Source organism: Sceloporus occidentalis, unplaced genomic scaffold (assembly GCF_023333645.1).
Source record: "Sceloporus occidentalis isolate IW3139 unplaced genomic scaffold, rSceOcc1.0.p SCAF_8, whole genome shotgun sequence".
Lineage (NCBI taxonomy): Eukaryota > Metazoa > Chordata > Lepidosauria > Squamata > Phrynosomatidae > Sceloporus > Sceloporus occidentalis.
In genome coordinates, this window is record NW_028316988.1 from 28,006,421 (window position 1) to 28,033,968 (window position 27,548).

The 27,548-nt window shown below is 46.0% G+C and overlaps 1 protein-coding gene across 1 annotated transcript; it reads left to right on the forward strand.

The window, feature by feature from the left end:
- Window positions 1–4,789: 4,789 nt before the first annotated feature.
- On the forward strand, window positions 4,790–25,973 carry MIER2 (MIER family member 2). The gene is made up of 13 exons (XM_089535782.1): window positions 4,790–4,873; window positions 12,417–12,504; window positions 12,743–12,909; window positions 14,331–14,456; window positions 15,736–15,859; window positions 16,592–16,698; window positions 17,587–17,656; window positions 18,046–18,197; window positions 18,497–18,578; window positions 18,895–18,989; window positions 20,013–20,116; window positions 20,976–21,112; window positions 21,421–25,973. The coding sequence occupies exons 1-13, from the start codon at window positions 4,865–4,867 to the stop codon at window positions 21,879–21,881; spliced, it is 1,722 nt and encodes a 573-aa protein (XP_089391908.1). The 5' UTR covers window positions 4,790–4,864; the 3' UTR covers window positions 21,882–25,973.
- Window positions 25,974–27,548: the final 1,575 nt, after the last annotated feature.

Here is a 27,548-nt window from a genome sequence, read left to right on the forward strand (position 1 = left end):
TTTGACTCGCCTTTAACTGCCATGGCTCAATGCATTGGGATTCTGGGGTTTCATGGCGTGGCAGAATGGGGTTGGACTGGATGGCCCTTGGGGTCTCTTCCAACTCTATGGAGTTTATCACACTGGGGCCAATTTCGGCATTGAAGAGAGATTAAAGCGCATTTAAAGCATCCTGCAAATGGAGTGGAAATGGCGAGTAACTGCGCGAATGATTTTCACACGCAATTGCACAAATAAAGTGATATCAGAAATGCATTGTCGCTGAAATCCCCAAAGAAAAAAGATGCACATTAATGCTTCTTTATAACCACTCTAACGGTGGGTTTTGTGCAACGTTGTGTGCAATCATTTTGTGTAATTGTGCGATTTTCCCAGGATATTCACGGGATAAACTCCCAAACTCCTTCGTATGATAAACTCCTATGATTCTGGGCATCGCGATTGAAGAAGGATATTGTCAAGCTCGAACATGTCTAGAGGAGGGCAACCAAAATGGCAAAAGGTCTCAAAGCCATGCCCTATAAGGAGCGGGTTAGCGAGTTGGGTATGCTTACCCTGAGGAACTGAAGATTAAGAGGCGACATGATAGCCATGCTTCAATATTTGAAACGATCTCCTACTGGGGATGGAGCAAGCTTGTTTCCTGATGCTCCAGAGACTAACACACAGAGCAATGGATGCAAACTACAGGAAAAGAGATTTCATTTAAACATTAGAAATAACTTCCTAACAGTAAAAGCTGTTCAACAGTGGAATAGATTTCCTTGGAATGTAGTAGAGTCTCCTCCTTTGGAGGTTTTTAAACAGAGGCTGGATGACCATCTGTTTGGAGGGATTTAATTGTTTCTTTCTGCATGGCAGAATAGGGTTGGACTGGATGGCTCTTGAGGGATCCCTTCCAGCTCTATGTTCTCTAATGCGGTGTTACTCTTTTCTGCCTTACGTTACCAAGCATTCTCAACAATGTTCTGCAAGGCATCTACTGTCTTATGGCAAGAGCACTATCTGGCCATTGTAGATCCATCAAACGAATCTGAGGAAGTAGGCTGAAGTCTACGACAGCTCATGCTACCAACCCCTTTCTTTCAGTTACTCTTAAAGGTGCTACAAGATCTCTTTTCGTACTGATTTAAGTGACTAACACGACTACATCTTTGAACTGTAGATCAGTGTTATTCAAAGCGGCGGTGCAAGGCCAGTGCTGGTCCATGGCAGGTTTCCAGGAAAGAAGGTGGGGAAAGTTGCAAGTGGGCACAAAAGGGTTCACTGTATATTGCTTGTGCCTGACTTCAGATCCCTTGCCATGCACTACTTTAGAAGTGGGTGGAAAATAGGTGGAGACCAATGGGTACATCTCTGCTTGATTTGCAGTAAGCCAGCAAGGGTTTCTAACGCCCTGAAGTTTAATAATACTGAGAAGGCAACATAAAGCTCTCCCCAGTCCTAAACACATTTTTATTTATATATATCCCGCTTTTTGTGAAAACAATCAAAGCGGCGTACAACATTTAAAATCATACAAACATATACGCCATGTCACCCCTTAAGAAAGAATTAAACAATCAGAATTACCCCAAATATCTCCCCTCACCTTTTGCCTCAGATTTCCCCACCTGCTCCTCCTATCTGCTCACATTTTACTTCATTCTTCCCAACTGGTCCTCCACCAATTCCCCATGTTTCATCAGTTTTCCTCACCAACTTTCCTATTTCTCCCTCACATTTTACCTCATTTTTACCTATCTATCCCAAATATCTCTCCCCCATGTTTTAACTCACTTCTTCGCACCTGCCCTAGATACCTCTCCTCACCTTTTGCCTCAGTTTTCCCCACACGCTGTTCCTATCTTCCTCACATATTACCTCACTTCTCCCTACCTGCCTATCCTACATCTCTCCCAAGTTGTTTTACTTCAGTTCCTCCTGCCCCAAATATCTCCCCTACTACTTACCTCAGTTTTCCCCACCTGCTCTTCCTAACTCTCCCTCACATTTTACCTCAGTTCTCCCCACGTGCCCCAGGTATCCTTTTCATATTTTGCCTCAGTTCTCCCCACCTAGCCCAAATATTCCCCCCTCACTTCTTACCTCAGTTCTCCCCATCTGCTCCTCACTTCTGCCTTACATTTTGCCTCAGTTTTCCCCACCTTCTCCAGGTATCTCCCCTCAACTTTTACTTCAGTTTTCCCCACATGCTGTTCCTATCTTCCTTGTGTATTACCTCATGTTACACTACCTGCCTATCCTATCTTCCTCACATTTTACCTAAGTTCACACTACCTGCCTATCCTACCTCTCACCTCACATTTTACCTGTTTCCCCATCTACTACTACCTCTCTCACACCTTTTACTTCCATTCCACCACCTACCCCAAATATCTCCCCTCACCTTTTACCTTTCACCTTTTACCATCTATTATCCCCTCTGTTGTAAGCCGCCCGGATTCCCAGTGATTGGGCGACATATAAATAAATCCTATTATTAAGTTTTCCCTATCTGCTCTTCCTATCTCCCTCACATTATACCTCAGTTCTTCCCATCTGCCCTTCTTATCTCTCCCTCACCTTTTACCTCACTTCCCCCACCTACCCCAAACATCTCAGTTCATCTTTTACCTTGGTTCCCTCACCTACCCAAAATATCTCCCCTCACCATCTACCTCAGTTTCCCCCATCTACTCCTCCTATCTACTTTACATTTTACTTCAGTTCTCCCTACCTGCCCCAGGTATCCCCCTTCACATTTTACCTCCGTTTCCCCCCCTGCCCCAAATATGTCCCCTCACCTTTTACTTCAGTTTTCCCTATCTGCTCCTCCTACACATTTTACCTTGGTTCTCCCTATCTGCTACTCACCTCTGTCTTACATTTTACCTCAGTTTTCTCCACCTGTCCCAGGTACCTCCCCTCACTTTTTACCTCAGTTTTCCCCCCACATGCTCTTCCTATTATCTTCCTCACATATTCTCAGTTCCTCATGCCCCAAATATCTCCCAACACATTTTTCCTCATCTGCTCCTGCTATCTCCCTCACATTTTATCTCAGCTTCCCCTTCTGATCCTACTACCTCTCCCTCACCTTTTACCTCAGTTCCTCTAGCTGTCCGAAATATCTCCCCTCACCTTTTACATCAGTTTTCCCTATCTGCCCAAGGTATTTCCCCTCATATTTTACCTCAGTTCCCCCACCTACTTCAAACATTTTTCCTCATCCTTTACCCCAGTTTTTCCCCACCTGCTCTTCCTACCTCTCTCTGTTTTCCCTATTTTCTGTTCCTAGCGCTCACATTTTACCTCAGTTTTCCCCACCGACCTCTCCCTCACATTTTACCTCAATCCCCCACCTACTCCAAATACCTCCCCTCATCTTTTACCTCAGTTTCCCCCATCTGCTGCTCCTCCTATCTACTTTACATTTTACCTCAATTTACCCCACCTGGTCCTCCTACGTAGTTTACATTTTACCTCAGTTCTCCCCAACTACCCCAAATATCTCCCCTCACCTCTTGGTTTTCCCTACCTGCCCCAGGTATCTCCCCTCACCTTTTACCTCAGTTTCCCCAACCTGATCTTCCTACATTTCCCCATCTGCTCCTACCTCTCCCTCAAGTTTTACCTCAGTTCCCCCACCTACCCCAAATATCTTCCCTCACCTTTTACCTCAGCTTTCCCTATCTGCCCCAGGTATTTCCACTCACATTTTACCTCAGTTTTCCCCACCTCCCCTCCCTCAAGTTTTACCTCAGTTCCCCCACCTACCCCAAATATCTTCCCTCACCTTTTACCTCAGCTTTCCCTATCTGCCCCAGGTATTTCCACTCACATTTTACCTCAGTTTTCCCCACCTCCCCTCCCTCAAGTTTTACCTCAGTTCCCCCACCTACCCCAAATATCTTCCCTCACCTTTTACCTCAGCTTTCCCTATCTGCCCCAGGTATTTCCCCTCACATTTTACCTCAGTTTTCCCCACCTCCTCTCCCTCAAGTTTTACCTCAGTTCCCCCACCTACCCCAAATACCTTGCCTCACCTTTTACCTCAGTTCCCCCATCTGCTCCTCCTTACATTTTACCTCAGTTATTCCTACCTGCCCCAGGTATTTCCCCTCACATTTTACCTCAGTTTTCCCCACCTCCTCTCCCTCAAGTTTTACCTCAGTTCCCCCACCTACCCCAAATACCTTGCCTCACCTTTTACCTCAGTTCCCCCATCTGCTCCTCCTTACATTTTACCTCAGTTATTCCTACCTGCCCCAGGTATTTCCCCTCACATTTTACCTCAGTTTTCCCCACCTCCTCTCCCTCAAGTTTTACCTCAGTTCCCCCACCTACCCCAAATACCTTGCCTCACCTTTTACCTCAGTTCCCCCATCTGCTCCTCCTTACATTTTACCTCAGTTATTCCTACCTGCCCCAGGTATTTCCCCTCACATTTTACCTCAGTTTTCCCCACCTCCTCTCCCTCAAGTTTTACCTCAGTTCCCCCACCTACCCCAAATTCCTCGCCTCACCTTTTACTTCAGTTTCCCCATGTACTCCTCCTCCTATCTACTTTACATTTTACCTCAGTTTTGCCCACCTGGCTGCCCCAGGTATCTCCCCTCACCTTTACCTCAGTTTCCACAACCTGCTCTTCCTAAGTTTCCCCATCTGCTCCTACCTCTCCCTCAGCTTTTACCTCAGTCCCCCCTCCTGCCTCTCCCTCGGAGGCTCCTTCTTCCCCCAGAGCCCCTCGTCCCCTCCCCGCCCCTCTCCTCCGGGGCCCCTTGCCTCCTCCCCTCCCTCTCCCGTCTCAGCCAATCAGCGAAGGGCTCCACATCCGGGGCTCTCCTGCCCCCCCCCCCCGCACGGCCGTTCGCACTCGGCTATGGCGGAGGTGAGTGTGTGAGAGAGTGTCAGCGGAGGGCTCCCCCCAGAAAGTGGGGCTCCCCTCCCTCCCTCCCCTCCAGGGCCAGGGCGGGGCTTGCGTTGGGGGCACCCCTGGGGGAGGAGGAGGGAGTGGGGCAGGGCTTTGGGGGCAGCCCCCCAAGGGGGACCTACCTCAGGCAGGTGAGGGGTCCCTCGAGGCAGGTGGGGCTCATTTGGGGGTCACTCGGGGAAGGTGTGGGGCTGAGTCTAGGGGGCTCAGTTGGGACTTTTCCTGGGGGATTTGGGGAATGGGGGGCTGGAAGGGTTTGAGGGGTTCCCGGAGTAAACTTAGGGGTCTTACTCGCTCTCTAAACCCAGGCTCCCCCCCCCCAACAACTCCCTGCAACTAGTCTCCCCCAACCCCAGGCTCTCCTCAAGCTATTCACCCTTAACTGCTCCCCCTCAAACTATTCCCCCTAACCCTAGGCTCCTCCCCAACTACTCCCCCTAAACTACTCCTCCCCTAACCCTAGGCTCCCCCCTAACTACTCCTCCCCTAACCCTAGGCTCCCCCCTAACTACTACTCCCCTAACCCTAGGCTCCCCCCTAACTACTCCTCCCCTAACCCTAGGCTCCCCCCTAACTACTCCTCCCCTAACCCTAGGCTCCCCCCTAACTACTCCTCCCCTAACCCTAGGCTCCCCCCTAACTACTCCTCCCCTAACCCTAGGCTCCCCCCTTAACCCCTCCCCCTTAACCCCTCCCCCTTAACCCTAACCACTCCCCCTAATTAACCCCAATGCTCCCCCCTAGCTACTCCCCCTAACCACTCCTCTCCTAACCCCAGGCTCCTTCTAATCACTCCTCTCCTAACCCCAGGCTCCCCCTAACTACTACTCCCCATCTAACCTCATGCTCCCCCTAAACACTCCCCCTTTAAACCCAGGCTGTCCCTTAACTATTCCCCCTCAAACTACTCCCCATCTAACCCCATGCTCCCCCTAACTGCTCCCCCTTTAAACCTGGGCTCTCCCCTAACTGCTCTCACTCAAACAACTCCCCCCTGTATCCAGGCTCCCCCCCCCAACTCCTCCTCATCTAACCCCAGGCTCCCAACGACTCCCTCTCCACTGCTCCCCCTCTAAACCCAGACTCCCCCCTAACCTCTCCCCCCACCAGTTGGGATTACTTTTTCCTAAGGGAGTGTACCCAATGTTCACAGAGGTTTGAGGTCTTTTGTGGGGTGCAGCTGTGGAGGTGTGACTGCTGTGGGTCCTCTAGACTTTCCCTCTCAGTCTGGAGAGGGAAAGCAATAATTTGGAGGTGCAACTGATGTCCCTGAAGCTTTGGCCATTCTGAGGGGCATTGCAAGGGACTGGGATGCAGGGTTCTGTAGGGTTCTTTTTTTGGGGGGCGGGGAGACAGTGATCATGGGGTTCCCTCTGTTCTGAAGGGACATCAACAGAAAGAAAGGGGTGCCAAGACACTTCAATGGGGACAAGACTTAAGGTGCTTTGATGGGGAAGGATGTGAAGCAGCGAGAGTGAATTTTTTGGGGGGAGCATCCCATAAAACTGTTTGGAACCGTTTGTGATTCCTCTGGGAATCTGGGGAGAGACAGCCAAGTTGTGTAGTTATGGGGCCAACAAAGAAGACTTGAAGCTGTTATTAGGGTGCGATCATAAGGCCTGGGCAGACAACCTTGTTGGACTACAGTTCCCATCTTTCCTGCCCACTGGCTATGGGTGGCGGGGGCTGATGGGAGTTGCACCCCAACAATGTCTGTCTGGGGGCCCAGTTTGGTTTTTCTATTAGTGATATGAACCTTTATCACATCTTAATTTGGGGTTTTTTTGGTATGCTGCCTTGAGTCCCAGAGTTGGTGAAAAGGCGGAATATAAATATCAGCATCAATAACAACAACAACAACAACAACAACAACAACAACAACAACAACAGTAGAGATAATAATATTAATCCCTAAAGTTTGGAGGGATGAGGAGAAGCAGATTGAATCAGCCAAGATTAACAGATACAGGGGCAATGGGTTTGTGTTATATTTTATCGAAAGTGTGCACATTTTGAAGTTGGGGAGAGCAAAGAAAGAAACTTTTGAAGTGCTGGATGCGGGTGCAGTTCAGAAATTTGGCGCTCAGACACAACTTGGGCTGTGGAAATTGGAGCAGTGTGTGTGTGTTTTTTCGTGCAACTGGTGTGAGCAAAGTTGTGAATCCCGGCTGTGAAAGAGGTGCAGCTGGAATCGAGGCGATAACTTGGAGGGAGATGAAGTAGAAGGGAAATTGACCAAGAAAGGGCTTGGAAATAGCTATTAACCAAGGTGTTTGAGGCGGTGTAGTGGTCTGAGCGTTGGTCTATGACTCTGGAGATCAGGGTTCGAATCCCCGCTCGGCTACGGAAACCTATTGGGTGATTTTGGGCAAGTCTCAGCCCCTGAAAACCCTGCGATAGGTTCGCCTTAGAGTCGCCATAAGTTGGAAATGACTTGAAGGCACACAAGAACAACAAGCCATAACTTTTGGAAGAGGCAGAGGCACATCTGAGATGTCTGATGGAAAGCGATGTTGGACCAAACATCATCCTAGACATACAGATGAACATAAGAAGAATTTGCAATTCTGGGCCCATATCAATGGGGGGGGTCATTGAGGAATCAATGGCACAACTAATGAAGTAAACCTTGTATCTCATGTTTGGTGTGTTCTACATGTGTTTGAAACCCATCATCCCCAGTTATCGTTGCTACTACTGGCCATGCTAGAGAGGGATATGGGGGTTGTAATGCAAAACAAGTGAAGAGCCACGTTGTACAAAGATGGGGTTATTTATATATTTGTGTGTTTATTGAATTATATCCAATCTTTTACCCAAGATGAGGTCCAAGTTAGCTTTGTGGTAACCTGTAGGAGCTTTTGAAAGGTTGAATTGGTGACCTTTAGGACTGTTTGACAGCGGGAGATGCTGCCTTCTGTCACAGGAAAGGCTTGAGTTGTGTCTTCTTGCGTGACAGAATGGGGTTGGGTTGCATGGCCTTTGGGGTCTCTTCCAACTCTGTGGTTGTAGAGAGGAAGAGGATCAAGTGGAAGGGAAAGTTAGTCTTTATGTATATGTAAGCGCAAGGAACTTTTCAGGAAACAAACTAGCAAAGTGAACGTCGGAGGACAACATGAACTTTTCGCATTTAAATTCCTATTGGCTTTCCTTGGATTTGGGGTCCTCTTTAAATTCTATGTGTGTGTGTGTGTGTGTGTGTGTGTGTGTGTGTGTGTGTGTGTGTATATATATATATATATATATATATGACTTCAAGCGACCCCATGAATTTTATAGGGTTTTCTTAGGCAAGAAATCCTCAGAGCTGATCTTGCCAATTCTTTCCTCTGTAATAGAGTCTGCAGCAGCTGGGATTCTCACATCCAAGGACTAACCAGGGTTGACCCTGCTTAGCGTCTAAGATCAGATGAGTTCTGGTGCCTTTAGGATATGTATGCCACTAAAAAAATCTAACACATTAACATAAAAGCCAAAATCCTGTCTAAATGAAAAGATGTTTGCCTGCCAGTGGAAAGAGAGTAGATGGGGAACCAACTGAACCTGCCATGGGTTTGGAGTCACCGCTGAAAAGATGCTTCTGTCTTCACCAAATGCAGGAAAGTAAGTCGGTTAGGCTCATAAAAGGAGATACGGTCTTTCAGATATTCTGGGCCCAAGTCATATCAGGATATAAAGGTCTGGATAAAAACACTTCTAATTGTGCCTGGAAATGGACCAATACTCAATGGAAGAATATATTTACTTTTATTTGTCTAGAACACTTTTATACTTGTTCATCCAAAAGCGGATTGGAGTGTCTTACAATCTAGACTTGGCATTTCTAGGCAAAGGACAAGCTTCATGGATGCAGAGTTGGATCACAGCCCTATTAAAGAGCTGTACCTAGCCATTGGATTCAACCTCCATTTCAAATCAAAGGCCATCCAGTGCAGCCCCATTCTGCCCCATAGGAAGACACAATCCAAGCACTCTCATCCAACCTCTGTTTGAAAACCTCCAAAGAAGGAGACTCCACCACTTTCTGAAGAAGCATGCTGTTGAACAGCATTCATCGTCGGGAAGTTCTTCCTAATGTTGAGGTGGAATCTCTTTTCCAGTAGTTTGTTATTGGATGCGCATTTAAGGAAGATGGCTCCTGCTGCTTCCACCAAAATGGAAAATTAGAAGTTGAGTGTCATCGTCATCGTGTTGACAAAGCATTGTCCCTACATGATCAAACTCAGCAGCAATGGTGGTAAGAAGGAGATGGAGTCACCCAAAGTAAGGACCACTGGGAAGTCCAAACCTGGAGCCAACCCTGGAGGAGGTGGACCTACTCAGGAAGATGTTGCCTATGGAAGGTATGACAGCTCCGATGAACACCAAAGTATTGCCATAATACTAAGGCCAAATCCTAGGGATGTGGCTGGAACTTAGTCACGGCCCTGTTTGGTTGAACCTCATGTTATTGTCAAACATCCCAAGCCTGTAATTCTGCAGAGCTTGTTGGAGTCATGAGTCCTGAGGCCTTTCCGATGTAACAACTAAGTGCTTTTTACAAAGAAGTATAGATTGTTTAGGTGGAACCTCTGTCTTTTGAATCCATTGGTTCGTGTTCCAGTCTTTGGAGCATCAAACAAGCTTGCTCCATCTTCTACATGTCACCCCTTCAGTTGTTTAAATCATGTCACTTCTCAGTCTTCTCTTCTCCAAGGAGTTTATCACACGGGGACCATATGTACTTTACTTGCATCCCGATAATGATTAAAATGTCCGCATCCCGTAAAAGCGTGCAAATAATTTTGACACGCAGAACACAATAACGTGTTAGAGGCTCATTACTAAAGAGAGAAAGAGGGTAGAACACGCATTTGGTTTTCACACTGATGCGTGTTAATGCTGTTGATGGTTTGGGAATCGCGTTTGTACCCGTACGCCCAGAAGAATTAGTTGCGTCACCAGAAGTCGCACATGGCAGCAAACAAAATCACCCAGAGAAATAAACAGTTTTATTTACACAATTTTCTTTCTAAAAATATACTTTACTATCCCTTACTTTCCCAGAAATGGTATCCAACCTAAGTAAAAAGAACAAAACATTACCCAAAATACAGGAACGTTATTTCCTATGACACACTGGCTGTCCTCCCTGCAGAAATAATCCAGGTCGACACCACTTTAACTGCCCTGGCTCAATGCTCTGGAATCCTGGGATCTGTAGTTTTGTGAGCCATTTAGCCTTCTCTGTCGGGGAGCTCTGGTGCCACAACAAACGACGACTCCCAGAATCCCATAGCATTGAGCCATGGCAGCTAAAGCAGTGTCTACCTGGATTATTTCTGCAGTGTGGATGCAACAACTACCTGTCTCCATAGGCAGCATTTTCTTTCGTTTAATGTATTTTGTGATGACAGGAATACAAGACTATCAATGCCTGGTATAATTATGGCTATCTATTTTCACTGGTGTCAGAGGCAGTGGGAAAGCCACTGTGGCATAATGGTTTCATTGTAGAATGGGAGACTCTGGAAACCCACCTTGGGTGAGTCAAGCTGTCTCAGCTTTAGAAGAAAGCAATGGCAACCCTCGGTATGAATTTGGCTAAGAAAACCCTGGGATGGGGTCGCCATTAATCAGAGTTAACTTGAAGGCAGATAAAAGTAAATTTGGCATATTGAATGTTGCAGATGTGGAGCATCTTCGATGCCAGCCACAGATGCTGGCGAAACGTCAGAAAGAAACTCTGCTAGAACATGGCCGCATAGCCCAAAAAACCCACAACAAGCTATGGATGCCGGCCATGAAAGCCTTCGACTTTACATTCCTTTAAGTTAATCATTCAGATCAACCTTGTAGTCACTCACTACTCTATGCTTCTTTGATTTTTGTCCCTCTTCTTCATTACCTGTTTCCCTGACATTCACCCTGTCTATTGGAAGGAGAAATCCATGTATTCCTTCATATGGAAAAGTCTGGTGTTTTCTCTTGAATGGGCTCGATTATGTTCTTCGCTTCCACATCTGGCATCCGTTGGATTCTTTCTTCAAGCAGACATGGCGATCTCTAGTGAGAATATCTCCTAAGTCACTAATAAGACACTAGGGACCAGCGCATTGCAGCACATGTGCTCATAGCTTTTAAGTTGAAGGAATCTTCTTTGCAGTTTTCCTAGTAGGCAAAGAACTGGTATTTCCAGGGCTGTGTCTTTCAGTTCGGTGCCCTAGCACTGCCTAAAGTTTGGTATTCTTTCAGAGGGCATTGTGTGTCAGCTACAATTTAATTATGGGTTCTTACTACCTTCAGTGTCCATAGGTTTTCCTTCTGTTGGACAATAAGGTGATTATCCTTATTCTGCTTCTTTATTTTTAATGGCCAGAGTTAGGGTTTGATATCAAGCTGGTGAAGAATAAGAAAGGTTCAGGGGAAGAGGAGTGAATAGACCGATACAGTGGGCAGAAGAAAAATGAGGCGGAATTAGGGATGGAGCACATCTGTTTCATGCACAAGGCCTGAGGTTCAATCTCTGGCTGCTCCACAATGGGTAACACTGCATTCGGAGACCCAGGCTGCATCTACATGCCGTTTGACACCGCTTTAACTGTCATGGCTCCATCCCAGGGAATCCTGGGGTTTGTAGTTTGTTGTGACATCAGAGATCTCTGAGAGAGAAGGCTAAATATCTCACCAGATTACAAATTCTAGAATTCCATAGCATTTTGCCATGACAGTTAAAGCGGTGTCAAACGGCATCATTCCCTTAGTGTGGATGCAGCCTGGGTCTCCAAATGCAGTGTTATCCATTGTGGAGCAGTCAGAGATTGAAGTGCATTAATTTCAAAGGGTTGATGCTTTGTATTCAGGAACCTACCTAGGCTTTTACTGGACTGGGGGAAACATTCTGCCTGAGAATGTGTGTGTCACTGCCATTCAACAAACACAATACAGCATTAGTCTACATGGTTAAACGATCTCACAAGGGAAGGCATTCCTAAACCTGGGGGTTGGATGTATTGAGGATGGCTGGACAGAAAGATCTCTCTCTGCAGTTGTTTTTAGGATACCCACATTTCCCAAGTTAGTGACAAACACTATATTTGTGCTGGAAGTTGACCATAGAGTCACCCCGGAGGGCCTCCAGGTGCCTAGAGAGGTAGTCTCTAGGCATGAGGAGGTCCTCCAGCGCAACTCATTTGCTATGCGTTGGATTTCCACCTTTGAGCAGAAGTTGACCATAGAGTCAACCTGGAGGGCCTCCAGATGCCTAGAGAGATCTTTTCTTTCTGAGTGCAGGTAAGTGAAACTGGTTACTAGTCCCCAGAATGTGAGGGTAGGACTGTATTAACAAACTACTGCTCTGGTTATACTCACCATTGGTAAGGCTGTCAAAGGTTGATGGGACCTAGAGTTCTCCTGCATCTGGAAGACTGCTGATTCTTCAGCCCTGTTATATAGGAAGGTGTTAAAAAGGCTGGAAATAGTGAAAAACATATAAGAATGTGTCATTTCTTCTTTTTTAAAGGCCTCGGTTGGGAGGCAAAGCCCAAGGGTTGTATCCTTCCCTGCCCGTAACTTATGTCCTGGGAGACCCAGCCTTCATACCACGGCAGGTAAGTATTACTTGAATCTACCCATTGGTTTATGCCACTCTCCGGCCACTGCAGCCCATCTAAATTCACTGTCCTACACCTTCCCTACCTCAGTGCCATGCAGAAGTTTTAGTGTCAAACTCTGCATTGGCTAGAGGAGTCTGCTGAAGCATTATTAATAGTGTCAGAGTGGTTGATGGGATCACAGGTTACAGCTGCTATTTCTTCTGTCTCACCCCCTCCCCTTCACTCCACGCAGTGGTTTCTATGGGCTCAGCTGACCATCGCTTCAATCTGGCTGAGATCCTGTCGCAAAACTACGGGGTGCGGGAAGAGACGGAAGAAGAGGAAGACGAGGAGGAGCATCGAGAAGAGGAGAAAGCAAAGCCTTTTGAAGAACTAGACAAGAGCTTCAATGCCTCCCAGGTAGGGAATTTTCCATCTGCATGCAAAAAGTCCCAGTTCAGTCCTCAGCATCTGAAGTAAGATGGGTAAATCCCTTGCATGAAAGCCTGGAAAATAGTTGCCAGCCATTGTTAACAATATTGGGATAAACTGGACCAGCAGCTGTTTCAGTTGCCTGGATTGCCCCCTTCAGCATTCCCATGACTTCTGTGCCAGAACCCAGTGTAATTCTTGGTCTCCCCTTGACCACCAACACAGATAAAAGTTATTGATATCAAATGAGCTTTATTGGTGGTAAATGTTGCAGCAGATGTTCTACAGCAGAGATACCTCCTAGCCTTTTGTGGATGGGTTCCAACATCCCCTCACAGCCAGTGGAAGACCACAAATTGTACCCAGATGATCTCCTACTGGTGATCATATTCAATCCCCATTGCTGGCTGTAGGGGGGGGGGGGGCTGGATTGGGGTGTACTCCTTCCAGGTTGAGGCTTATGAAAGGTGGACTCCCAAAGACATTTTAAAGCAGAAGCAAAGAAGGAACGTCCAGGGGATGCAAGCATGACCTGTTTCCTCCCTTCATAGCTATGGAAACTATGAAAGCAGGATTGTTGCTGTTAACCGCTGTCGAGTCGATCCCGACTTATGGCGACCCCATGGATGAGACATCTTCAAAAACCCCTATCCTCCACTGCTCCATTCAGGTCCTACAAATTCATACCTGTCACCTTAATGGAGTCCATCCATCTAGACTAAACAGAGTCCATCTATCTTCCTCCCTTTCTACGTCACTCCACCTTTCTTAGCATTATTGTCTTTTCCAGATGCCTTCTCATGATGTGACCAAAGTATGATAGCCTCAATTTGATCATTTTGGCTTCTAGGGAGAGTTCAGGTTTGATCTGTTCTAGGACCCATTTGTTTGTCGTCTTGGCTCTCCACAGTATCCTCAGCACTTTTCTGAAGCATCACATCTCAAATGAGTTGCTTTTCTTCCTATCTGCTTTCCTCACTGTCCAGCTCTCACTTCTGTACCTGGTGATGGGGAATACAATGGCTTGGACAATTCTAACTTTGGTGCTCAGTTGTCTATCTTTACATTTTAGGATCTTCATAACTGCTCTTCCCATTCCCAGTCTTCATCTTTTTTTCTTGATTGCAGTCACCATTCTGATCAGTGTTTGATACCTGGTACGGGAACCCTTTAACTGTTTCGATTTCCTCATTGTCTAGGTTGTATTTCTGTGGTCAGTATTTTTGTTTTCTTTATGTTCAGCAGTAAGGCTGAAAGCCTTTCTGAAAGCAGGATAGTAACAGAAAAGCTGACTCCCTCAGTCTGTTCCCATATCTTTTTTCTAAACTCAAATGGCCAAGCTAATAGTGCTGCTGCTTTAGGGGAGTCCTCCATAGCTATTGAACCAGTTTCTCTTTCTTCTCCTTCAGAACACAGAAATGCCCTTTGAGGAACTGTTGGCACTCTATGGCTATGAGGCCTCTGACCCCATCTCTGAGCAAGAGAGCGAGAGCAATGATGCGGCTCCCAACCTCCCGGACATGACCCTAGATAAGGTAAGAGATCGTCTGGGGCAACTGTGACTTGCCCAAGACCATTCAGTGGGTTTTGTGGCCAAGTGGAAGATCAAACCCTGGTCTCCAGAGGAGCAATCTAACATTCAAACCACTACCAAAAAGCAAAAAGGCAGCATATGTAGCTTTCCTCCTTCTCCCTGTCTTTATGCACACAGCAGCCTTGTGAGGTAGCTCAGGCTGTGGAAGAGAGAATGATCCAGGGTCCCCCAGTGAACATCATGGCTTACATGGAGTCCCACTCCAACTCTATCACATAGGGCTGGTGTGTTGCTGGACTGTAACTTCCAACATCCCCTAGCCATCATAATCAGTGGTAAGGAATACTGGGAGTTGAAGTCTAACAATATCTGGTGGGCTACACAGTTCTCACCCCTGCTGTAACCAGTGCACAACCCTGTCTGGCTGTGTTCCACCCTTCTGCAGTCACAATACTGTGTCAATTTTTGCAAAAAGTGAAACTTCAAAAATCTATTAGAATGTATTTATTTATTTAGATGTATTTATTTCTAGATACAGTAAAAGAGGTGACTGTTACAACAGATAAAAACAGCTTTAAAGAAGAATCAGCCCCCCCCCCCCCCCCCCGTGTGTGTGCTGTTCCACACCACAGAAGTAAAGCAGTTTGACACCACTTTAACTATTATGGCTCCATGTGGAATTCTGGGATTTGTAATCCTGTGTGATATTCAGCCTGATCTGTCAGAGAGCTCTGGTGCCTCACCAAACTACAAATCCCAAGATTCTGTTGGATAGAGTCATGGCAGTTAAAGTGGTGTCCAACTTCTTTATTTCTGTTATGTGGATACATGTTCTGTGTCTCTCTCACACACACTTCTCATATTCACACCCACACAGCCCTGTTCTCAGGTCAGATACTTGTCTGAAAAGAGATATCATGATGAGCAAGAAGAGGATGAACCTCCTATGGCATGGAGTTCCACAGCTCACAAGGCTACAGAAAGCCATCTTCCAGATGTCAGTGCAGTTGTACCTGTGACACAATTGCGATGTGAAGGAAATGTCTTTTTAAATGTTGTTAAAGATTTGTTTTCAAGAATGTATTAAACATCGTTATATATATTACATTAAACATGTGTGAAATAAGTCTTTTTTAGTATGTTGGGTAGAGGAAGTCCTTTTTGCAACCTTGTCCCAAGCCTTTGAAGACTTTCCTGGTCAGGAACAGTAAAATACTATGTAGGTTAACCAATAATTTCTTACAGTCTTTCTCCTCTTTCCTTCCACTTTCTGCTTAAAGGAACAAATAGCAAAAGATCTGCTTTCTGGGGAAGAGGAAGAGGAGACGCAGTCTTCGGCTGACGATCTCACTCCTTCAGTCACTTCCCATGATGCGTCGGATCTTTTTCCCAACCAAACTGGCTGTAAGTTTATTTTATTTATTTATTTAGAGTATTTATACCTCACCTCTCAGCCAAAAAGGCTCCCAGAGGATTTACAAATAGTTTGACAGTTCCCTGACCTCAGACTTACACAAAATGCAAGCAAAAAGGATGATGGTAGCGGAGGGGAATAAATCCAATAAATGCTGTCTTTTCTTCTCTCTCTCAGAAACCAAAGCAGTAGTAGTTAGTCTGTAGGGAGGGCCTCTCATCAGCTGCTGGGGCCAATACAAAATGGAGATGTGCCTAGTTTCTCTTCTCTCCCTCAGAGGCCAGAGCAATGGCAGTTGGAATATGGAAGGAGAGCCTTTTACTAGCCACTTGGACCAAAGCACAAACAGTGTGTTTGGCTGAGATGCATGCATGGCTCCAGAGGGGAAAGGGCAGAGCTGTGGTATTTTGTGTGTGTGTGCCAATGTATCTCCATGTTAATGGAGCAGTGAATCCTCTCCAGATTGAACCCACATTCATCTTACATATAAGTAAAGGACAAATGGTTTTCAATCTTCAGAGTCTCCAGCGTCATTTTGGAAAGAGCTGAAGCAAACGTTTGTAAGAAAGAGGCGAAGAGGTCTTTACAAACTTAGCTATAATTTGGCATTAATGTCCGCATTCTGTTAATGGTATTCTCTGAAGTAAAGCATGTTCTCTGTATGATCATTAAGAGTTTGCAGTTTAAAAAAAAATAAAATCTTACTTTTATCTCTCCAAAAGCGAACTTTCTTGCTGATGAAGACAAGGGTCCCTGCTCTTCCCCGTCTGCTTCCTTCTCAGCTGAGGACTCTGAAGAAGACTCTCTCCCCCCAAATGACTGCAAGAAGGTAAATCTTGGGAGACCATAGCTGGCATTATCACTCCATCTTCCATTTGGAGAGGACATAGAGTGACTAAGGACAAGAGGCTGTGAAACACTGGTGGGAAAGACTATTTCCTCAGATCTTGCATCTACCCTGATTCTCTTCCCAAAGCAATTTTTGCTGTCAAAAAATTAGCAAGAGGGTGCAATGCCTCCTCTTCCGCGAAATAAGTTATAGCATCTGAAGAAGCAGACCAAATCTATGAAAGCTAATGCTACAACTTCTTTTGCTTAGTAAGTCTCAACGGTGCTACGACAGGGGTAGGCAACCTTTTTGAGCCGGGGGCCGGGTTGCTGTCCCTCAGACAACTGGGGGGCCGAACTCAAAATGGCGCCCGGAGCGGCGCAGAAGCTGCGGTGGGGGCGGCAATCGGCGGCAGGACCGGGCTGGGGCCGGTCCCAAGGCCTCACCAGGCCAGATCCGGCCTGCGGGCCATAGGTTGCCGACCCCTGTGCTACGAGATCTCTTTACATACTGATTCTACATACTAACATGGCTGTATCTTTAAATAAATCATAAGGTGGGAGAAGCACAAAAGGAAAGAGACTGCATTATGGTTGGACAGACTCTGTCCAGGAAGCCACAGCCCTGAGTTTGCAAGAGCTGAGCAGGGCTGTGGAGGTGGCTTGGTGGTCTCACCTTCATAGGGTTTCCATAAGTAAAAGCCAATTTGATGGGAATTAACAACAGCAATGTTATCTGCAGGGGATGAGAGTTGTAGTCAAACGCACTGGGCGGGTGCACCGTTTGGGAGAAGTACAGGTAGCCTGGTGAGAGATTCCCAGAAGCCAATAGCACATGCCAGTAGAAAATGAATGATCCCATTTTCTCTTAATTTACTTTTCTTTGCAGGAGATTATGGTTGGGCCTCAGTACCAGGCAGCTGTTCCCCTTCTCAGCTTAAACATGCATAGTGAAAAAGGTAAGAGAACTTCCTTGTTGGCACAGTGTAATGTTCCGGACTGTTTTTGCATTGGTTTATGCTCCATGCATGGGTGTGGGTATACTTGAAAGATAGGCGGGTAAAACCAGAAAACAATTCCCACCCACCCACCTTTTTTTCTGCCCTCCCTCCCAAGACTTCACATCTCTAATCTCCAGCATCACCTGGTTATACCAGGTTTGCACAATGTAGACCTGGAATGGCTTTCCACAACAGGGTGGCACATTATGTTCTCACATAATATATTGCTCCCACTGGTGGGACACGAAAAAGAGCCATCTCTGCTGTTGCACACATGATTATGCCAGTGGAGTTTTATAGTCCAAGGCTGTTATATGAGATCACAGCCCAGATGTTTTCTCCTGCAGTCTATGAGAATGAAGACCAGTTGCTTTGGGATCCAAATATCCTCCCTGAACAAGACGTCGAGGAGTTCCTTTACCGAGCCATCAAGAGGAGGCGGGATGAAGTCTCCAATGCCAGTCTTCCAGAAGGAGAGATGGTGAAGGACAATGAACAGGTGAGCATGGCAACTATTCCCAGACAGCATGAAAGGCCGTCACATGGATGCTGTTAGGAAGTGGGCAGTGTGCCACCAGAAATAAATTAATTTAAAGGCTGTCCAGAGTCTCCAGAAGAGGAAAGTTGTTTCCTCATGCCTGGTTTTCTTCATAGTCCCTCATGGTAATGTGAGATGGTCTGGATGGAATGCCGGTCCTTTAGGGCAAGGTCTTCCTATATTTTACTATTCCTTCTGCATCCTACTTTCTGCTCCTTGTCTAACAAGCTGTGTGCCATTTGTCCATGCATTCTCCACAGGCCTTATATGAATTGGTAAAATGCAACTTCAATCCAGAAGAAGCTCTCCGGAGACTCCGGTTCAATGTGAAGGTCATTCGAGGTGAGAGAAAATATATCCATCATTCTGTTTTTAGCAGAGGCCTTTGGTCCTTCTTGGAGGTTCCAGAGATCCATTTTGTAGCTTGCTTACTGCCCTCCAGAGTTCAGAGAGATGTCTTCTTTTTGTTCCACTTACCTGCCCCCAAATACAGCCAAGCAGGGATTTTAACTGTAACTGTAAATAAAGTATACAGTGAAGTAATCCAGTATTTAAGGTGCTGCTGTTCCTTCCTCCACTCTTATTTTCATTTTTATTTTGAGTGTTTTTGTTATTAAAGCAAACTTTCCCCCTCTTCTTAATTGTGCTTTCTTGGCAGATGAACTGTGTGCCTGGAGTGAAGAGGAATGCAGGAACTTTGAGCATGGGTTTCGGGTCCACGGGAAAAACTTCCACCTTATTCAAGCCAACAAGGTAAGTTGGGAACATCCATGGCAGGTTTGTTAACTCAAATGCATGACAAATAGTAAAGACACAGAATTACGGAATCATAGAGTTGGTAGAGACTTCAATGGCCATCAATTTCATAGGGTTTTCTTAGAGGTGGTTTTGCCAGTTCCTTCATCTGAAATTGAGTCTACACTTGGTATTTCGTGGTGGTCTCCCTAGGGCTGATCCTGCTTGGCTTCCAAGATCAGTTGGGATCTGGTTCTTTTAGGTTATTTAGGGTTGGCAAAAAGTGGGGTTTTCCACTTCCTACAGGACTTTTGTTTAAAATGTTTTTTAAAAACTTGTTTGAGCTTTAAGATCTTCACGTCAGGCTGGGGCTTGGTCCTAGTGCTTTCTTAGGCATGTTTGGTGAGAACAAGGGAGACAAGGCCTTCTCAGTGGCTGCTCCCAGACTGAAATTCCCTCCCTAGAGATGCCAAGATAGTTGCCTCCTTGCCTTCCATCAACCAGCAAAGTTTTGTGTTCCCTCAGGCTTTTAGGGATGGATTTTGGTTTTGGATTGATTTTTTTTTTCCCTACACTGTCTTTCAAAGAATTTTAAATTGTTTTAACTTTATAGATTGTTTAATTGCAATTAGATCTGGTTCTGGGGCAGCATAAAACAGGCCTGTTCCCTCTCTGGGACTGGCCTTGAGATATTTAAAGAGTGTGGCCATGTCACCCCTCCATCTTTTCTTTACCAGGCTGGGCATGCCCCACTTTTTCATCCTTGCCCCTTATATTATGTTCTCCATACATCTTCTCATCCTTGTTGTCCTTCTTCAGGAGGAGGTTGAGGCAGTGGTTGTTGTCATCATCGTTGTTATGATGACATCTTGACATCACTGAGTACTCTGTCAAAAATCCACCAAAGAGATGGTCATTGTGGATCTGTCACATTACAAAGGATTCTGGGATTCACTCCAGATTCACTCTCAAAAAAAGTTCTCTCCATCAATCATGGTGGTTCTAAACTTTGCCCTGTCCTCACCTTTCCAATCCCTGCAGGTCCGCACCCGATCGGTGGGCGAGTGTGTGGAGTACTATTACATGTGGAAGAAGTCGGAGCGCTATGACTACTTCACCCAACAGACACGGTTCGGGAAGAAGAAGTATGTTGCCCACCTTGTGTGTCGGCTAAGATCGCTAGCGTGTGAAAGCAATCGGTTGTATAGGTGGCTGAACACCTAGGAAGCCAGTGGACAGATCCTAGAGGCACCAGGCCTTGACTGCCAGGGCAAGATCCAATGGGTCAGGTTTGTGGATTGCAGCCCAGTTTCATCAGTAGCCATGAAGTGAGCTGCAATCTGCAAAAGCTTATCCAGGATAAAACGTATTGGTCTTGAAGGCACTTCATGCAACAGGAAGATGTAACACACCTACTCCCTCAAAGGTTTTTGCATGGTGGTGCTAGCCAAGTTAACATTGCAAAAGTAAGACAGTTCTTTTGTTGTAACAAGTAAGATTTTCTTATTTCACCAGTTACTTATGGGGGTGGGGAGAGGTATTATGAGTGGGATTTTTTAAAAAAATATATGAATGTTATTCTATTTTTCAATCCTAAGGGGTGCTTTTAAGTAATGAAAAGGTAACAAAGAAAATAATGAATACTGAAATTGAGATACCTTTTAAACTTGGAGGGGCACATATGGACAGTATATGTACAAGTCTGGGGTTTTGGCCCCCTGTTGTCCTTCTCTTCCTTCTTTCTTGTTCTGGATTGGGGAAGGGGTCCTGAATGTAACTCTTAAACCCTTCCTCAGAAAGAGGGACCACATGTTCATCCATCATCGTAGGAAGAAAAAAAAATTCATGCATTCTGCTTGTTTGCAGAAGCTTGACTTTTCTTAATCTTGTGGAAGGCCATAACCCGAAAGAGAATGCCTACCTCTGTTCTAAGCTGTGCATTCAGAAATATTCTGCATCTCCAAGTTTGGATCTATTTGTTTCTTTCTTCCCACCCCTCCCTAGGGATTACACAGATAATTTTTTGGATGGCAGCGAGGGGGAAAATGCCAGCCGTGCCCATGGCTCTCCACCCATCCCATCGGCTACCGGTTGCCTCGACTCTCGCTTTAATCCAGATCACCTGACGATGGAGGGTGCAGGTAACTTTTCCAGACTTAGCAAGAATTCTACTTAAACATTAAGATGAACTGCTTGGTGGTAAGATTTGTTTTAGAGTGGAATAGACTGCCTTGGAGAGTGGTAGACTCTTCTTCTTTGGAAATCTTTAAGCAGAAATTGAATGGACATCTTTCATGGGTGCTTTAGTTGTATGTATTCCTGCATGGCTGTGGATCAGACTAAATGGCCCTTGCGGCCCCTTTTGACTAAGAGCCTATGAAAATGTACTTCAAATATATCAACCAGACTTTTTTCTTCATCTTCTTCCCACTGCCCCCTTCTTCTATAGAGCCCTTAAGTATCGAAAGTGCCGCATGCAGTTTGGGCAGCACCAGTGAGTCGGGCCATGGCTACGAGTGCAGCACTCCTTCAGAAACAAACTGTTCCTTCGATCCTGCTGAGGAAGTGCCCATGGGAGGCCGGGCGCCACCCTTTCTGCAGCACCCACCAGATCCCCCCGAAAGTGGCTTCTACCAGATGGCGGCAGCAGGCAAGCAGGAGCCATTGCAGTGTTCGGGGGAAGCCATTGCCATGGACTTCACCCTCCCTAGGAATGTCACGGAGAGGCTGCCTTTAATTTCTGGCCATGTGGGACTGGACAGGGATTCAGAGACGTTGGTGGCCCCTGCACAAGTGTCCTTATCTGTCCCCGATTTCAGCATCATTGGCATCGGAGATGTAAATAGCTTCCTGGCTGCTCAGCCGGCCTGCCCAGCACCGACAGCCCATTTGGACTCCTTGTCTCAGTGACACTGACCATCGACGGGTCTCTTTGTAGGCTGGACGTAGACTCGGATGGGACTGGATCCAAGTTCCCTTTGGGGGAATGGAGGCGGGTTGGGGCAGTTGGTCAACCTGCCGCTTTTCCCCAGGCCCATGAGGACGGGTCAGAATTGTCAGACCCCTCGGACCTCGCCTTTTCCCTCCAAAAAACACAGGAGCATACACCGCCATTCCTGCCCTGCCCCTGATGTTTCGATATCTCTCCAGCGAAACCAAACACCTACGTAGGGTTATATATCTCTCTTTTTCTCTCTCATGCAGCTTCATGAAAAGCCGGCGGAGGGGAAACTGTGACCCCTATGGGGTCATTGCAGACAAGGAGGCCAAAGCCATTCAGGGGCAGGTAGAATCTTCCCCCATTCAACCCCTTGTTCACTTGAACATCCACTGGCTCCCATTCTGTGTAGTGCAGTGTAGCATAGTAGAGAAACTATGCTAAAGTAGGACAACCACCCAATATCTATTCACTGTCCATTGGAGGAGTGGGAAAACATCTGGCTCCACCACCCAATAACTATTCACTGTCTGGTGGAAGAGTGGGAAAACATCTGGCCATTTTTCTGTAGCCAGTTACAGAATGGCTACATCCTCTGTTGAGGTCCTTAGGCAGTTTCAGTCAGTTGTGTAATCATTTTGCTTCTGGCTACAGAAACACAGCCAGGCACTTCACCAATCCCGCACTGCTCTCTACCAGATACTACTTGGAGGAGAGATGCAATAATTCTACAATAGGTCCCAGAAGAGGCATTGGTCAGTGCAGAGGGAGAAGGGAATATCAACCAAAAAGAAATGTGCACAGGTGTACGGTTGACTTATGCCTGGATATGCTACTAATGGGATGCTAGCCAATATCACCAGCCAATGTAACTGGTATTGTAAGGGATACAGTGGAGAGAGAAAGGTTTGCCCTAAGCACTTTTATTAAGGGAGCAAAGAGAGTGGATTGTGGGGTATTTTTGTTCCAGAAGAATGGATGCAGAAAACTGCTGGCCATCAAGGCGAGGAACAAGCCAGAAGGAGATTACGACCTCAAGTTTTCAGTTGTAACAGCAGGAACTGGTACCTCTTCTTTTTTTAATTTTTGGTTTTCTCTGCACATTTAGGAGGTGAATTCTTGCCAAATCTGGTAGTTGCATCCTGTATTTCTAGGGGTGGAATGGGGCACCGTTTGGTCCTCTTTCTTTGCTCTTTTCTTCTGGCTTCTTCTCACTGGTGACTTCACAGGATGGAGATACTTGTGTCCGGCAAGATGAGGAAGCCAGAGTTCTTGCCTTTCAAGGCAAAGCCAGGGTTTTCCAAAGGATTTGCCATTGAAGAGATTCAGTGGGAATTTGGGAAGGGAAAACAGGAGGCGAGGGAAAGATGGTCGTAGGGGAATTCACAATGTGGGGAGGACGAAGGCTCTGTAAACCATTTCCCCAACTTGGGCTGTTCTTAACCTCCTTTCAGGGCAGGTGTTCCCTTGTCCCGAGTGTCTCATGGGCACAGAGTCCTGTGTCCGCAAGGAAGGGATCATAGTTGTGAAAATAGTGTTTCCTCTTTCTTTTGGCTCATGTGACCACATGTGAGATGGCACATTAGTGGACTTTCAGCTGCTTTTGTCCTCCAGCCCCCTAAGATGACATTCCATGGCAGGAAGAAATGGAAGGGGCACGCAGGAGGAATTCACAATCGATGGAAGAATGTGTTTGCTTTTTCCATAGTGACTTTTAAAATGTTAAGTCTGATGCCAGCAGCTACAGAACTGCTGCTTCAGAGTGCCAAAACTAGGAACCAAAGGAACAGAGAACCCGAAAAATGGATTTCCCCAGCCACTTCTCTGCTCTTTTGGCCCGCCAGGAACATTACAAAATTGGCAAGGGTGTGTCTTTTTAAGGGTGAATCCTCGACTTTCCTTCTCCCTAGTTTGTCCATTGTACGCAAAGCCAAGGTGAGGGTTTGCTGTTACTGGATTTTGTTACTGGTAATATCCTTTCTTTCTCCCCGACCCCGATATTTTTTAAATTGAACCTTTTTGGGGTTGCAGTGTTTCTGTCCTCAATCTGATCCTTCCCTGGCTTCTGACAAAACCACTTTACCTCTGCTGTAGCTCTATACGCATTTATTTGCTCTTCTCTGGTTGTATAATTTGAAATTTTAGGGCAAGGGTTGAAATGGAGTGAAAGAGAGTGGAAGGTAAGGTCACTACCATCTTCTGTTTCCCCCTAAGTTCATTTCTGCACAACTGCTGCTGCTGTTACTTTTCCTCCTCCTTGACTCTGTTGTCCACTTTTCAGAGAGGCATTTGGTGAATGGGGGGAATGCGACTGTGAAAGTTGAATGCTTTCTGTCATCTTGCTTACAGCCCCAGTTCTCATTGTTATAATAATAACACATCTTACAGACGATCGTGTCAGTTACATCAAGGTGGAAAGGATTTGTGCTGGAGCATAGCTGGAGTTACGAGGAGAGACATGAAGGTGACAGGTTCCCCCAAACAGAGCCGATAGTGACAAATGTCAGAGGTTGCGCTTTGGCAATCAAACCTTCATCCTACTTTATGGCCTCGCAGAGCATAATCAGGACTCGTCCCGATACGATAGCAGTTCTACTGTGGTCTCAACTGATGCTCAAATACCTTACGCACACATGTCCAGTTCCTATCCTCATGAAGGTTTGCCTACGTTTTGTGAAGCTGAAAATAGTTTTTAGGGCTATTTTAGTATTTAGTGGAGTTCTACCTCCCTCCATGGCAAGGTATCCTGGGTTATGTGGTTGCAGTCCAGTTCTTTCCCACTGCGACCCTCTTGACTGCAAATCCTATTCGGATTATTGCCTACTGGACTGTGCAGATCACAAGACCCATTTTCCTCTGGGTCCTCTGCCATCATGGGGTTAACAGCAAAATAACATCTTGCAACTAAAGTCCCATCTGGAATCTTGCTGTCCTACTTTTATCTAGCCTGACCCTATTTCTTTTCCACTTGTACACCAGGCCATTTGGGGCTCAAGATTCATTCTTCCATGCTCTGCTCCAGATAAATCCATTCATAACTCTCAGGGTTACATTTCTTCCAAGATACTTAACGCTTCCTATGAATTAACTGTCAGTTTGAAAGCCAATCACAGTTTTAAGATTGTTTGATTTCCCTTCACAGGATGGGGTCTTGAGGGGTAAAGAACTATTGTTTTCCCCCCATCTTGTGATAAATAAGTGTGGGCATGCTAGGATACATCTTTGGAAACAAGTGACACAAAGAAAGCAAATGATACAATAGTTCAGCGTATGCTGAAAGCCGTGTATGCCGCGCCTGCATAAAACGTGGGGGCACTGTACACACAATTCGTTTTCTCAGGTCGCCAAAGCAAGCTCTGCATTGAAGGAGATTCCTTTTGTGAAGTCGAGCCTTTCATGGCCAGCATCCATAGTTTTTTGTGGGTTTTTCGGGCTATGGGGCCATGTTCTAGAAGAGTTTCTTTCTGACATTTCGCCAGCATCTGTGGCTGGCATCTTCAGAGAACGTCAGGAAGAAACTCTTTTAGAACATGGCCACATAGCCCGAAAACCCACAAAAAACTAGAGATTCCTTTTGTTTTTCTGCATTCCCATCTTCGGCCACTAGATGGCATAAACCACTGCTCTTGGTTTCCACCTAGAGGCAGCGAGGTGAAACTGCAACCGGAACCTCCTTTTTCGCTCCTTAGCACTGAAAGGCATTGTAGGTGGCGCCTTGAAGAAAATGGATCATGCCCACTGCGTTGCATCCCAGTGCCCCTTGGGTTTTACATTGCTTTACTGAGCAAGGCTGCGTTTCCCCCGGCGGTCTTCTCAAACGGGAAGCACACATTCAACTCACTTAAGCGCTGCTCCCGTTTTAAAAAACAAATGCTTGTTGGATCAATGGCAATTAGGGTTTATTTGCGTTCCTCTCCTCGGCATCACAGTATTTGTTTCCTTTTAGATATGGACCCGTTTCATTTCATCTTGCCTATTTTGTTTTTAATATGTCTTATTTATATATGTATATTCCCCGGGTTTGTTTACAGTTTGTGAGGAAGTGGTCTTACCTTTCGGGGTGGGGAGGGGGGAATTGCAATGATAAGGGGGTGAGGAACCGGGTGTCCAGGAAACGGAGGAAGGACTAGCAGCTCGTATTTTATTTGCCTTGGTAGAGGCGGGTGGGTGGGAAGGGATTTTGTTTTGGGATACGATTCCATTTAGGCTGCTTTCCTCCTATTTCTCACATCCTTCCCCATTGTGACAGCAGGGAAGGTCTTCACTGTGATGTGAAACTGCCTTGAAATACCCTTCATTTATTTATTTAATTAAAAGCCTACGTTGGGGGGAAACCCTGCAACCGAGAGGGAGAGTTGAGTCTTTTTATATACGCATCTACTAGCAGGTATATCGGGTCTCCGTGAATTAATTCCCATCTCTGCTTTGCGTTCATCCCTCCCCTCTCCATTTTCCTTCTTCTTTCCTCTGCCCTGATGGTTCTACCGTTTCCCTCTGTATATTCTTCTCTCTCGTTCTTTACTAAGTCTTTGAACTGCTTTGACTTCTGGGGCGCTACAAGGCAGAGCAACACATTGAGTTGCCTAGAGTCCCTTTGGAGGAGAAATGGGCCGGCTAACCTTCTTTGTGGCTAGGAAATATCGCCCGACACTTAACCACTTGAGATGATGCTACGGATACTACGGACCACAAGCTGGTTTTAATTTAGAAAAATTAATCAGTACTTTCTAGAAAAGGTCCAGCAGGTGTAATGGTTTGGACATTAGGATTCTGGGAGACCCGGCTTCGAGACCCACTAGTTGATGTTGAACAAGTCACGCCTCTTGCCCTCAGAGGAAGGCAATGGCAAACTCCCCCAGAAGAAATTTGCCAAGCAAACCCTATGATAGGTTGGCCTTAGGGTTGCCGTAAGTTGGAAATGAATTGAAGGTATGCAACAACAACAACAAACATTCTAGAAACAACAAGTTGGAGGAAGTAGACTTAAGTTTATGAAAGCTCATGCTGCCAGCTTCTTTCTTTCAGTTAGGCTCAAAGGTGCTACAAGATCCCTCTAATTACTGATCCTCTTATCTCTTTGTCAGCTTTCAAGTGATCTGGCTTCATGGTCTTGAAATGATGGTGGACACCTAGGGGCATACTTTCCCATTTACAACATCAAAAGCTTTAAAAGTCCAAACGTAAGTCCCTTAATGTGCCCATCGGAAGTGATGCCCCTCCAGAAAGAATGGTGGCCAAGGGCTTATTTTAGTCAGTAAATAGCAGGGATGGTCAAGGGGGCCCAAGCCATTTTGCTGCCCGAAGTAGAACTTGAAACCCAACTGCCAACTAACCCAGATGCACATTTCAGGCAGGGGAAAAAACACACACACACACAAATACCTTTTCCTCGGTGTAAAAATTGTATTTTGGTGTTACTTCCAACCAAGTTGACCAATTTATGGCGACCCTTGGGAATGAGAGACCTCCACCAGGATATCAGCAGCTCTGCTTGGCCCATATTTTGTTGTTTTATGACATTTGCTGTTGTTTTATGACACCCCAAAGCACCGGTCCCAAACTGGATGGGGGTGGTTGTTGTTGTTGTGATTTATTGCTCATCAAAACTCAATGAAAAGAGTTATTACTTAGAATCATAG